This window comes from Delphinus delphis, chromosome 1, assembly GCF_949987515.2.
Source record: "Delphinus delphis chromosome 1, mDelDel1.2, whole genome shotgun sequence".
NCBI lineage: Eukaryota > Metazoa > Chordata > Mammalia > Artiodactyla > Delphinidae > Delphinus > Delphinus delphis.
The window spans coordinates 90,180,566-90,194,834 of record NC_082683.1 but is presented as its reverse complement, the minus strand read 5'-3'; the positions used below and the strand labels follow the sequence as shown (position 1 = coordinate 90,194,834).

The window sequence follows — 14,269 nt, the reverse complement described above, 5'->3', positions numbered from 1 at the left end:
CACAACAACATGCACTTTGTGAGAGGAAGTTATGTGAGGATTTTTATATATGCCAATATTTCAAAAATTGTACATCCCAATGTTCTTATTTCTAATAATTATATATAATATAAATAATATAGTCAAATATAGTCCAGTAACAATCTTGCATAAATGAACGATTCAGAAAATTATAAATTAAGATGTTATAAATTTAAATAAATGTTACAAATGATTATATTTTTAAACATGTTGAAAATCATTTATAAGTAAATAAATATATTCTCCAATTTTGTAAAATTAATTAATTAATTTTTTGCTGCATTTGGTCTTCGTTGCTGCGTGCAGGCTTTCTCTAGTTGTGGCCAGCGGGGGCTACTTTTCATTGCGGTTCACGGGCTTCTCATTGCGTTGGCTTCTCTTGTTGCAGAGCATGGGCTCTAGGTGTGAGGGCTTCAGTAGTTGTGGCTCACGGGCACTAGAGTGCAGGCTCGGTAGTTGTGGCACACGGGCTTAGTTGCTCCACGGCATGTGGGATCTTCCCGGACCAGGATGGAACCCGTGTCCTCTGCATTGGCAGGCGGATTCTTAACCACTACACCACCAGGGAACTCTTGTTCTCCAATATTTTTATATTGAGTTTGAATAACCCCCTCTTTCTCTGATTACTTTCAAATGTAATTTTAGCTCACATATTTGAAAAATGAATTATTTATTGTGAAATACTGACTTAAATGCTGAAACTCTCTTACTTTCTAAAATAATTTTAGACACTGTGTTTAAAATATTATTTTTATCACTAACAGTCTTGCTCTAGTACAGCAAACATATCAAGAAAACTTTTTATCTATATTATTGTGTTATGAAAGGATTAATACAAATAGCTAGTATTAAACAAAGGATAATATAGATACTGTCTGCATATAATATTGTTTGCTCACTATTTCAGTTTTGTTCCAAATGTAATATTAAGTCATGCAAAGTTGCACATACAGAGAAGTGAAAATACTGTTGCAAAAATGATTTTGCACATAAGATTCTTTCATAAGTATTTTGAAGCCATGTGCATAGATCATTGTTTAGCAACATAAAATCCAGTGATATGTGTAACTTCAACATTATCATACCATTTATATTTGTACAAATTGTTAAGAAGTTTCTCTCATGTAATATAATTTTATTGTCAATAAAGCCATTTTTTCCTCAAACTTTTTCAGTCCATTCTGTCACATATCTTTCAACAAGTTTTGAGCCATTGATCATGCATGCATTTTGTCTCTAAGGAGTATTAGAAATATAATAAATGCCTACACTTGAGAAACATGTAGTCTGCTTGGACAGACATGACACTGTTAAGGAACATTGCTTTCACTGCTAAACAAAATGAGTTTTATACTCTATTTCTCTGACAAATGCAACATTAGTGCATGAAATAAGAGTACCTATCATTTCTCTGCTATGTAGTTGTATAACATATAGGAAAGAACTGTCTTCATTTCTTTGATATTTAGAAGGAGGGATTCAGGTAGAGAGATAGAACCAAGCTCCTCTTCCTTCAAATTAATTGATTCATTTTCATTGTAATCAGGAAATATATATATATATATATATATATATATATATATATATATACACACACACATACATATGTTAGATATATACATGAAAAATAAATGAAAAAATATATATATTCACACAGACACATGTGTAGTATGGATTAAGCACTTAGAATGTTCATGTTTAGAGTCTGTTAATTTCATGCCAGTGTCAGCATATAGTTATCCCAATTAAAAAAATTAATTTAGGTGATTAGGATTTATAACATGACTACTGTAAGATACATTCTATTTAGAGAAAAGTCAAAACTCAGTGCCAGTGTGAAGTGAAAAACATCTTAACATTTATAAGTGTCGTTTCACGGATTGCTTTGCTGTATATGCACCCTCCCCCCATTTAGATGAATTTGTTGTCACTACTCTTCACCAACAATATTAAAGGGGCAGTCTACTTTGATCAATAAAATTATTATATTTAAATTAACGCCATGCAATTATTTGGTAATTAATATGCTTATTTTATTGGATAGTAGTGTGAGGCCATTAAAATTACTTAGGATTGGGCTTCCCTGGTGGTGCAGTGGTTGAGAGTCCGCCTGCCGATGCAGGGAACATGGGTTCGTGCCCCGGTCCGGGAAGATCGCACATGCCGCGGAGCGGCTGCGCCCGTGAGCCATGGCCAAAAAAAAAAAATTACTTAGGATTAATCACTTAATATTAGGAATAAATACTTAAGAAAAATGATGATGGTATGAATTCTTTATATAGTCTATTTACACTGCTCCCATAGGATATCTAGGAAAGCCATTAAAAATCATGTTGCATTCATCCCATGTGACATTTTTTAGATGTAAGATCACTGTTTTAAAGAGTTATAATATTTTGCAATAAAAGTGTAATCTATACTTTTCACACCAGCAAATATAACAAGATATTTAACTTTTATATTTACAGATTTGCTAAAAAACATGTAAATGCCTTATACTGATTGCAAAACTCATCATTTGAGATACACTTAAGCGTGGTGGAAAAAAAAACCTGACTCATGTTTATTATCCTTTAGCTGTCACCCTCTATAATTTTAGTTAAAACTTTTACTACTGCCCTCAATTAATGGCATATTTTTTCCCATATGTATCAAAATAGTGATAGAGCACAAGATTTGTTTTTCTTTACTATTTTGAAATACTGAACCTAGATGAGGTCCACTAGCAATCAACTGCTTATAGATGTGTCTCACCTCTAAACCAAGAACGATACACCTAATGCCTAATACATAGATATGTAATATATGTTTTTGAAAGAAGGGCTGGGTAGATGATATCCAAGAACATTTTGGGGAATTGGTTAAAAACATTCCAGCTTTGGTCCTTTGGGTGGATGGGAATAGAATCACTGAGATGATCCTGGAAAATATGAACAAATCACTGAGGAAGCTATGATCTTGTGAAATATCATAACAGGCTTTAATTAGAGCTGGTAATTTAACCAGTGTGTCAATAAAGATGCAATCAGGAAGCAGAGCTGGTACTAGTCACTGTTGGGAAGGCTTTCCACTGAAACATTATAACCAAGCTAGAAAAAGTCTTATTCCAGTGGGAAAAAAGCTATCTGTGAAAATGATCTTATTTTGAAATACCTTTTTTCAAACTCAATTTACAAAGAATTGATATTTGAAAATAGCTTTATGTAAATAATGTATTTTTAAATAAATAAGTAGGTTTATTCAAATAATTAACATACTGTGAGAGGTATACCTGTTATCGTTAAAAATGTTATTACAGTGATCATTTCTCTTCATTTATCCAGACATTCTCACCTAAGAATATCTCTGCCTATACTTATTATACATGTTTTGAAAATTGAACTTGGTGCTTAATGGTTTCTGAGTAGTATGAATAATCCATAATGCAGTCTAAAGAAGCAATCTATTTCTACTAAGTATCTAAAACATAAGAACCTTACAGAGTTGTTTACTTTAAGTACTTAAAGGCTTCATTTATTTTTTCAGTCATGACAAAGACAGCATCCTTTACTGAAAGTGATAACATAGTAGATGTGCTCTCCAGTGTTTAATAAACATTATGCTTCCAAGAGGGTATTTAAGAAAACCTGCTGGGAAAAATTTGCCCTGATGACTTCTAAAATTGAGTCTTGCACCTTGTTTCCTTTACTTGAAGCAACTGGGAAGTAAAATGCCATTGTTTATGTTTGTATTTCTTTCACATTCTTGTTAGTAAGAGCTCAGACCACCACTAGAGGACACTATCTATCTCTGGTATCCAAGTCTCAGTGCACAAGAAATTGTATTAGGAACACATCACCAAAAAGAGGGAAAAATATTCATTTGTCAAGTACTGAGGAGCTAACATTTTTACAAAAACAAAAATACAAACCAATATGAATATGCTTTTTGAAAAGAAAGATGCTAATGAAATTTAAATGTAAAATATTCAGATTACAGTTGTACAATTTTCTCCTGGTCTCATTTATAGCTATAGATATGCTAAAAAGATATATACAGGGGCTTCCCTGGTGGCGCAGTGGTTGGGAGTGCGCCTGACGATGCAGGGGACATGGGTTCGTGCCCCGGTCCAGGAAGATCCCACATGCCGCGGAGCGGCTGGGCCCGTGAGCCATGGCCGCTGAGCCTGTGCGTCCGGAGCCTGTGCTCCGCAACGGGAGGGGCCACAACAGTGAGACGCCCGCGTACCGCAAAAAAAAAAAAAAAAAAAAAAAAAAAAAACACATTCTACCGTATGTGAAGTCAATAGAACATCAAAATAAGATATCTAATGAAGATATAAGAAAATTGCCTAACATGTATTTAGATTATAAATAATTCAAGAAATATTTATGATGTTTGATGTTTAATATTTGTGATTTCAGGGACCACCTGGAAAGGATGGCCTGCCAGGACACCCTGGGCAACGTGGAGAGACTGTAAGTGACCCAGTCTTCTGATTCAAATTTTCTATCTCAAGCAGTTCATCATTTCACAGAAAGATACTTTATTATTAACAAGTCAATTATCAGGTTAAGGACAATGGTGAAATTAATTCCATTTAATCTTTTAAAAATATATTTGCAATACATAAATAGACCTATGTTTGTATCTAAACATTTAAATAAGTACACTTGAGGACATGGATGTTACTTGATTTTCCTTGTTTTCAATAACAACACTTTAGGGATAAGCTGATGGAAAAGACCTCATTGTCTTTTGGATACCTCCACAAGGTTGTCAGCCTTGACCCTTTCACATAAGTCTTTGTTACAGATATATTCCACCCTACCCTTTCACCTTTCCGCTCTCTAAAGGAGACACATTACAATAAACTGCAGATAATATACTCTTCTATCCAGAATTAAGGGATGAAATATTTCCTGCTATTGGAACTGTAAGGCTGTAATTGGTCTAGAACTATGTCAAATGCATTCTCTCCTCTCAAGTAGGAAAATGGAAATGGAAAAAAATGTAACTTAAATGATGGGGAATATAACATTAAATACACTCTCTGAATAACTTATGTGTATAACAGAGGTAGACAACGGGGAAACTGGCAGCTCAACTGTGGTTTAAGAATCCTGGCAGTTTTGTTTATTTATTCTGCCACTGTTAACAAAACTTTGTATCTGACTGTGCAGTGGGATGGTAGTCTAATAAGAAATCACCATGGATTAGCATGTTTCCTTGGAATCAATTCTTGGCTCCTAACATTGATTAATTTTATCCAGATTTCTTAAGGAAACCACAACACAGACTACCTTTGACTGTGTGGCTCAAAATTATCTTAGGGTATTCTGCCAGCATGAACACATATTTGGGGTTCAATAGAAATACTGGATAACAGATTTGAAAACATGATGATTTTCTACATAGGATAAACAATCTGGCAGCAGCAGCCAATTCCTGTTTTGCTCACCAAGTGACAATTCTTAGTGTAATGACTTTTTAGTTTTAGTCAGATTGTAAACTTCAAAGTCTTGGATTACCGAAGCAAAATCAAGAATGATTTTAGTGAGACCAAAGAGTAAAATTGTTTGGGTTTCCTATTGGGAAAGACATCTCCATGATGAGCAAGAAATAAACTCTCTAAAGGATAATCCACATTCAAATTTGCAAACGCATTCTCATTCAAATATTGCAGTCAATCATTTTTAACTAAGTCACGGTATAGCTTCTTGGGAATACCTCTCAAATATTTCCAAAATGTCTTTTGAGGAAGGGGTACCTAGAGAATTATCATTATAAAATCCCTTTTGACTTTAATTTAATCAAGAGCTTCTGCTTCTATCCAAAGTAACCATATTATATATAACCTTTAAAGTTAAAGTGGAAAACTAGCATATTAACTAACGTTTCTAGGATGGATATTCTCATCTAGTAGTTTTTTGTAAACAACAACTAGAATTTTGTCTGGAAAATTGTATTCCTGATTTCAAATCCACTTTAAGAACAGTAGTGAGTCACCCTATCACCAGGAACCTTTCTTTCTCACCTTGTTCTGTGTTGACTGTGATTCAAAAGATTATCTTGTCCAAGAGTCAGGATCTAGGGCATCTATATTTTGATATATCTGTTTCCTTTTTTTAAAGAAGAAAGTATTTTATTATATTTGAGATTTGTTCCCATTCAGAAATCCTTGAATTGAAGGTTCATTCTGACATCTTACAATTTAAAGCTTTTTAAGACCACTAGGAATAATTAGAGATAGTCTTTATTATACTGAAACAACTCACGTTTGTCTCAGAAACACAGTGCCAAATCATGCTTTGACTGTAGAGGTGATCAGAATAGGAGTTCCATTTTTATTACTCATGTCTCAAATTAACTTCTGTTTTTCGGGATTTTGAAAAACATAATTTAACTTATTATCCTAAAATTAAATGGCAAGGAAAGTCTTATTACATGACAGTATTAGAATAATTGCACTCCATTCTGATCTATAAAAGTTTTCTTGCACATAGTTCATCTGTAAGATCCTCAGTGTCAGATTTATAAGATACTTGCAAAACTCTGAATGTTTTGAATGAGCAGGCGTATGGTCAATGCTGTTTTCCAGCTCCTTCCAAATCTGTTTCTCACTCAGAGGTACTAGAACATATGAATAGAAGTCTGGGTGGCAAATTTTTCTTAGAACATATGAATACAAGTCTGGGTGGCAAATTTTTCACAGAATTTCCTCAGTTAAGCATTTATTTTTAATCAGTTAATTTTCATAATTAATTATTATTGTGATCAATTTCATCTGCTATTCTTGCTCTCACAGTTACTAAGGAAAAAACTTTATAAGACTAATTTTTTTAAAGTCCTGATTGCACTTACAGCTTTATGTCAAACTTTGTGATTAGAAATTGGGCAAAAGGTGATCCAGACAGAGGGAACAGATTATGCAACCATGTGGTGCATGGTTGTTTAGGGAAAGTTGAGATTGTGTAGACTTGGTAATGGATATTTCATGACATATGCTTAGCAATGAGTTGAATAGATTTGCTTTTGTGGCATGATAACAAGTGGACAGGTGAGTGAACCTGACTTGAAAAACTGTAGTGGTCAAGGAAAGTGGCGAGTATAGTTCAAATAAGACAGGTCTGTCTACTCAACAAGAGAGAAGAAGCTGTATTTGCGAGTTTCTGAGATGACATGGTAGGATTAAATGACTGAGCTTGAGGACCTGAGGAAAGTCTGGGATCTGAAGTCACTTTGTTAATAAAGGGAGAGAACAGAGGTGGAAAATCAAAGGAGAGGATTCATTTAGTGAGAACAATTTTGAGAATGTTAAGCTGAGGAAAAAACATAAGAAGGCATTGATAACAATTGTGATCATGGAAGTTATTGAGATCATCTAAGGAGTAGCTAGGATGTGGGACTACATGCTGTAAACAAATGATAAGAGTAACAGCACTAAGAGCTGTTAGCTCTTAGTGAAAAAGAAAAAAAAAAATATGTATATATATGCTTACATATGTGGGTACAAATTTCCACACCATTAAGTTCCTGAAAAGTTAAAATTAAGCAGTCAAGCTAAGTAAATGCTATAATATATTTCCCTTGAATTGATTCACTTTGCTGTTGTTATTGATAACTCAAATGGAAACCTGATGGTCTTAAGAATTAATGTATTTTTTTAACAGATCTTTATTGGAGTATAATTGCTTCACAATACTGTGTTAGTTTCTGCTGTACACCAAAGTAAATCAGCTATATGCATACATATGTCTCCACATCCCCTCCCTCTTGAGCCTCCCTATCCCACCTCTCTAGGTCATCGCAAAGCACCGAGCTGATCTCCCTGTGCTATGCTGCTGCTTCCCGCATGTCGATGCTACTCTCACTTCGCCCCAGCTTCTCCCCTCACCCCGTGTTCTCAAGTTCAAAAAAAAAAGAATTAATGTACTTTAAAAATAGGAGAAATTTGTTTTCTTTCCCCATGGCATCAATTAAAATAATTACAGATTCTTTTCCTGCTTTTAAGTTTTGTTTTTATAAATAATGTAATCACAATTATCTGGAAGTTCATGATACAAGTGTGGGGCTAGTTTCTGCTCTTTGCTTTCTAACTTTCTTATTTCCAATCTGATGTTATAATGAATAAAACTTTTGCAAATACTATTTGCTTTAATTCAATTCTTTGGCAGGTTTGTCAGTATTTTGAATCTTTATCCAACTGTTAAGTGTCAATTAACTCACATGAGAAGGAAATTTGCTAATCATAATACAGTCATGCAGAATGAATAACCCAGGAGTCTAGAGAAATACAGACACCAGAATATATGCCCAAAGGCCTTGTTTAGTGAGTACATGCGCTCACATCTACTGGATTTTATTCTAATGACTGCATTATATGCAAGGTACATTTGTAAGTATATTCTTTTGGGTTTTAAGAAAGAACACTGATAAAATGTTGAAATAATGACAAAACATGCAAAGCTTTCTTTTTATAAATTTATTTTTATATCTTGTTTATTTTATGAGATTGTTGGAATGCAGGAAAGAGAAATGCATGAATATCACAGACTGTAGATTTATCTCTGTATAAAGAACCAGTGGACTGTTTCAAAGAATGTCTAAATCCTCATTTATTTCATCTGTAAACGTTTCTCGATTAAAATTTCTATGTTGTCTGACTCAGTGAAAGAGGGCTAAGAACACATTTTTGCTCCAGCTTCATCCCATTTTCTTGTTTTCTTTTTTAAGCTTATTGAAAGTAATCATAGGACTACAGTGTACAAGAGTGAAGATGTTAAGTTTTCAATATAAAAAGAACTGGAATGTAATAATTCATAGGCATTTAAAAATGAGTATTTTTATCCAAAAGATGACTTTCTTTTAATGTGAATTATTCAACTGTCTCAGAGAATTTTAATTTATGCTTTGTGTCCTGGATAGCTTTTATAGATTATTTTTTTTACCTTAGGGGTTTCAAGGCAAGACCGGCCCTCCTGGGCCAGGGGGTGTTGTTGGACCACAGGTACGTTCCATTTACTTTATTTTCCTAACAAGATTTATTTTCTTGTTTATATTTTCACCTTTGCTAAGTTGTGTAAAATTTGCTCATTTTATTGTGAAAAGTTTTTAATTGAAATTTATGTATTTTTATATTTTGGATGGCATTTAAATATATAATTTGCCTGCATCAAATGAACTTCAGCAAACCATCAGTTAGCTAAAGCGATTTTTCAATTGCCTGAATGAATAAAAGAAAAGAATAAAATAAATGACATTAAGTCAGAAAGTTCGCAATGAAGGTGACACAAAAGCCTGATCATGGCATCATCTGCTAAAAACATCACATAATTTTTAAATAGATTGGCCATAATCTTTTTTGGGGATTTCAAATTATAAAATGACTTTAGTTTTCTAAGTATAAATTAGATTTAGAGGTATAATATATTAGAAATATAAAGCTTCTAACACAATTCTTCTAAAATGTTAATATTTGCATTATATTACATGTTTCTTAAAATTTCTGTCTTCATAACAATGATTTCCATCGATGATAAAATATTAGTGTGTAATCTTTGAGTATATAGAAATAATGGCAAAGACAAGTAGCTTTTTCAAGGGAGGTGGCAGAAAGAATCTCAAAACTTGATGCAGTATCCTGAATTATAGTATTAACTACTTATAGAAAATAATTCACAGGGATAGAAAACAATGTTTTTATTCTGGCGTAGCCTATTGAATGGACACGACACATCTAGTTTACTCAGCTGGAATTTTATCCCTGCTAATAACAAATTATAGCAAAAGAGTAGTTGATTGAGTGTTTTAATTATTTAATTGCTTTAAGTAGTCTTTCCTCAGCCTACAATTAGCTCTTAATACTTTGTAACTCAATCACACACCACACACACAGAGAGAAACGAAAACTGTGTCTTCTTTCTAGGAATATGTGTGATAGAAGCAAAAACGAAGAGTTCTTGGATTGGTTGATCCCTTTTATTTCAGAGATCACTTTGAGCCAAGGGAATTTCTGTTTGCTACTTTATAAAGAAGAAAACAGTGTGCATGATGCTCTTTTTGCAGATTTCTGTGTGTGTGCTGAGCCTTCCTTTTAACTGCTTATCAGTTTTAATTTTTAAAAAACCCTCTAAATAATTGTTTTCTTCTTTATTCCAAACAACTTCACAGCAATTTTCTGTGGAAAAATCTAACTGAAAGAATCATTCCTATTATGTTATTTATCTCTGAACAGAAATAGAATTAGGGCCCCAACTAGAATGTAAACATCTTGGGGCTTAACTGAACATTTCAGGTCCTCACGATTTTGAAAAGTCATCTCTGTCTAATGCAGACATCCGGTTTCTGAGCCCTGTGTTCTTTTTTGTCTCCCTACTTTAAGGCATAAAAATAACACGTGTGTTATTGAATATGCATCTTCATTGGATTATTTTTCTTTATTGGTCCTTTTAAGAAAGAAAATTCTATAGCCTATTTCAAATGTAACCGTATTTTCATGTTAGGACAAAGGAAGTGATTTAATAGGAGCAATATTGATTGCAATACTTGATACTCCTTTTTTTGTGCGGTCATGTGAATCACCACTCATTTTTGTCTCAGTGGTGATAGCCATTAAATTAGGATCAGTTCTACATTCCTTACTATTGAAATTCTGATCAGATGTTTAAGGAAACATTCCTATGGGAAGAAATGTTTATGCATTAATGATAAGTTTGGGACCTTCAGCAATACATAATTAAAGGAATTTAAACCTAGAAATGTACACTCAAATTCGGGATAGATGTGTTTTTTATCCAAGACCAAAAAGTAAGAATCTGTTGCATTTTTAGAAAAATAACAGAGAATGATATTCCATAAGCAACTTCAGTAACACATTCCACTGTTTAACAATCTTAGCATCTGGAAACTTTCCCTTTATATATGTTTAAACTTAAATCCTTCATTTTGTTTTTCTCTAAGTGGAGATAGAGAGCAACTGGTCACCATTCTCTATTTACACTTGAAATAGCACCACGAACCAGCACCACTCAGGGGACACATAAGTGACCTGACATTTTTCACTTTGGCATTTGCAGCAGTTTAAGGCAGTGGGCTATTTGTTATAGTCTTTGGCCGAAAGGAACTGCCAACCCAAACTCATGATCTTCAGGGTCCCCCTGCCACATTGTCTAGACTTTGTCAAATGAACGTAGATTAACAATTGGAAGGTCTCCAATCATGGAAATTCCAAGGAGGACCACTTTGGTTGTTTGGGTTCCAGGGGACCTGAGCTTATTATCAAGCAGTGATTAATTGAGTAGTGGTACCAGTGCCTCTTTTGCTCCTAAACTCATTTGACACCTAATATAAAAAGAGGGGAGGGTATGAAATTATAGTGAAAAAACAGTTTTTAACAATACTTGGCCTCACTCTGAAACAATCTGGTATTAAATAAAGAAAACAGCTCTTTGAATTTATCTATATATTTCCCTATACACTCAGATTTTAATAAAGATTACACATAATCTTTCAGACTTCTACCAGGTAATTTACTTTCACTGCTTTATATGCAGTTTTGTAGGACATCATGAAAATAATTGAAAATGATAAAACTTTGTGAAAGGGAGTGATATTTGTTTTGGGTTTGTGTTATCTTTGCCAAAAATAAAAGAGCAATCTAATGAAGTTTATTTATCCAATTTAGGGACCAACTGGTGAGACTGGTCCCATAGGTGAACGTGGACATCCTGGTCCTCCTGGCCCTCCTGGGGAGCAAGGTCTTCCCGGTGCTGCAGGAAAAGAAGGTGCAAAGGTACACCATGCTCAAGGAATTTTCTTGGCTGAAAATATTCATTTACTTTTTACTGTAGCTTCTCATTACTTGTCCATAGATTCTCTAAATGCTGGTGTAGTATTTAAATGAATGTCAGAAAGATATGTCAGTAAAATATTCAGTTTATTGTATCTCAAGGCATGACTGGACAATATACAAGAACAGTTAGTTCTATTGACCATAAAACCATCCATTTATATACACTCAACTGTGAATAGTAGCTCATTTTAATGTATATGACATTCCACACAATACTCTCATCATTAAACGGTATTCAGGCTTTACTCACAGTAGTTTAGAGGTAATTACAATTTTGTTTCTGGAAACATGTAGAGTTTACTCTCTATGATGGATGTTTATTATGTTCTTTAGGGTGACCCAGGTCCTCAAGGTGTCTCAGGGAAAGATGGACCAGCAGGACTACGTGGTTTCCCAGGTGAAAGAGGACTTTCTGGAGCTCAGGTATAATTAACATATTAATGAAATATGTGAATAAAATTGCTTATTAGAAGCATTTTTTTAGGTCTCAACTAAATAAAGATTCATGAGTAATTAAAGGGAAATATGTAAGCATATGCATTGGTTGTCATAATACATATAGCAATATACATTAGTGTCTGGAAACACTTCCTAATATTCTCATTTTGTCAATCATACATCTCCTCCTATTTATATTCAATTCACATCAATTCATTATCTTTGCTTTTCACTTTTCCCAGGGTGCACCTGGACTGAAAGGAGGAGAAGGTCCCCAGGGCCCACCAGGTCCAGTTGTAAGTATGATTATAATAAATAGCCATGCTATCCATGATTGCAAATTACAGCTCTTCTTTCATTACTCTCATGCTGTGATCCCACAGTGTGTGGAAGAGAAAATAAACACATGTCAATCAAATCAGTCAGTCAATGCCTGGTTTCTACCAGTTGCATGCTCTGATGAGTGCAGAAACAAAAGAGTTTAGCTGATTGAAAATATTTATTTTACCACTGCTGTCAGGAGGTAAAAGGAGCTATCTTGCTTCTTACAATACCTGAGGAAATAAATCATAATTTGTCTGATTCTGAGTACTTGATGAGACTTGAATTTTATCAATGCTCATTTAAAAAATCCCATAAGTGTGAAAGGCATATATCCATTTTGTATATTATCTAGATTGCTTTATTTAGTCAATGTAACCTTATGAAATAATTGGTGAATGAGTAAATATCAGATTTTTGAGATACATATAACCCCCCAGAAAGCATTAGAATGCAGCCTTAATTTTTTTCCATTAATTTACCTTCATTCTTAGCTGTACCGTGTGAAGTTACCAATAAGAGCCAAACTACCAATTTTAGCGGTTTCTTCTCATTCTCCATTTTATTTCTCCAATCTAAAAAGCTGAAAGTTACCTTAACTTGCATCTCAACTTCTTTATATAACATATTGAAGTCATACTAGTTCCACCTCCAAAATGTTCCTTTAATTTGTCCCCTTTTCTTCATTTCCACTACCACCACATTTGTTCAGACTCTTTCCTTTCCCTCTTTGCTTAATAGTGTCTTATCTCCTTGACTCTCTTTCTTACCCTCTTCTGTTAGTTTTGCCCACTGATTGTAGAATTATAGCTTAATACACAACCTTAACTCTTCCATTGCTTTGCTTATACATATCTCATGGTTCCACGCTGTCTTTGGAAACCAAACTCCTTATAAGTTTCTTCAAAATTTGATCCCAATCACTATAGTCTATTTTATTTTTCTCAAGGCCTACATTCTAATTCTACCCAATTTAATGCACTGAATTTCTTGCTTATCATACTACCACAATCTTTATACTTTGCAGAGAATATAGTTTATACTATTCTTCTTCCAGGAAACCCCATTTTTCCTTTCTCTATTTGAAAAAAATCCTACTCATCCGTAGAGATCAAGCTTAAATGTTAAAATCTCTATAAGGTCATCTTTGGACAATTTGCTTCCATTTCATATATTAGTGAAATTTCTCTGCTCTTTGTGCTCTTTGTTATGATTCGCATTTTAGAAATTGCATTGGAATATATTTGGTTGTCTGTCTCTTTCATTAGACTGTGAGTTCCTTATGTTACTTTGGTTATATTCACAGTACAGTGCTGTCAATATAATCATTCCATATTTACCTATTTAAATTTATCATACATCCTGATACTGGAGTAAAGTGTATATAGCATAAATAATACTGAGAACACAGCAATATAATCTTTGGCAGATTGATTAACATTATATTTAATCTGTAGATCATACAAATGTCATTACAATGATTATGGTCGGTATGGATATCTGATAAGGATTTTTTAAAAAGAAAAGTAAGACTTTTCAATAACTATATTTGATATTCATAAAATTATATAGAACATTTTAAGATATCCAGATAAGTTAGTGGTGGTAGCATGAGTAGGAAAAAATAGTTGAATAAGACAGAAGTGCTTATTTGAG

General features: G+C 33.6%; 1 protein-coding gene across 3 annotated transcripts in view; it reads left to right on the top strand.

Annotated features, from left to right (window-relative positions):
* COL11A1 (collagen type XI alpha 1 chain) overlaps positions 1 to 14,269 on the top strand; it is a 200,861-nt gene that overhangs the window by 123,400 nt on the left and 63,192 nt on the right. For all 3 annotated transcript variants that reach the window (XM_060006424.1, XM_060006420.1, XM_060006422.1), the window contains 5 exons: positions 4,425 to 4,478; positions 8,957 to 9,010; positions 11,687 to 11,794; positions 12,188 to 12,277; positions 12,535 to 12,588. In XM_060006424.1, the coding sequence (XP_059862407.1) occupies positions 4,425 to 4,478; positions 8,957 to 9,010; positions 11,687 to 11,794; positions 12,188 to 12,277; positions 12,535 to 12,588 (360 nt within the window). The remainder of the gene's footprint in view (positions 1 to 4,424; positions 4,479 to 8,956; positions 9,011 to 11,686; positions 11,795 to 12,187; positions 12,278 to 12,534; positions 12,589 to 14,269) is intronic.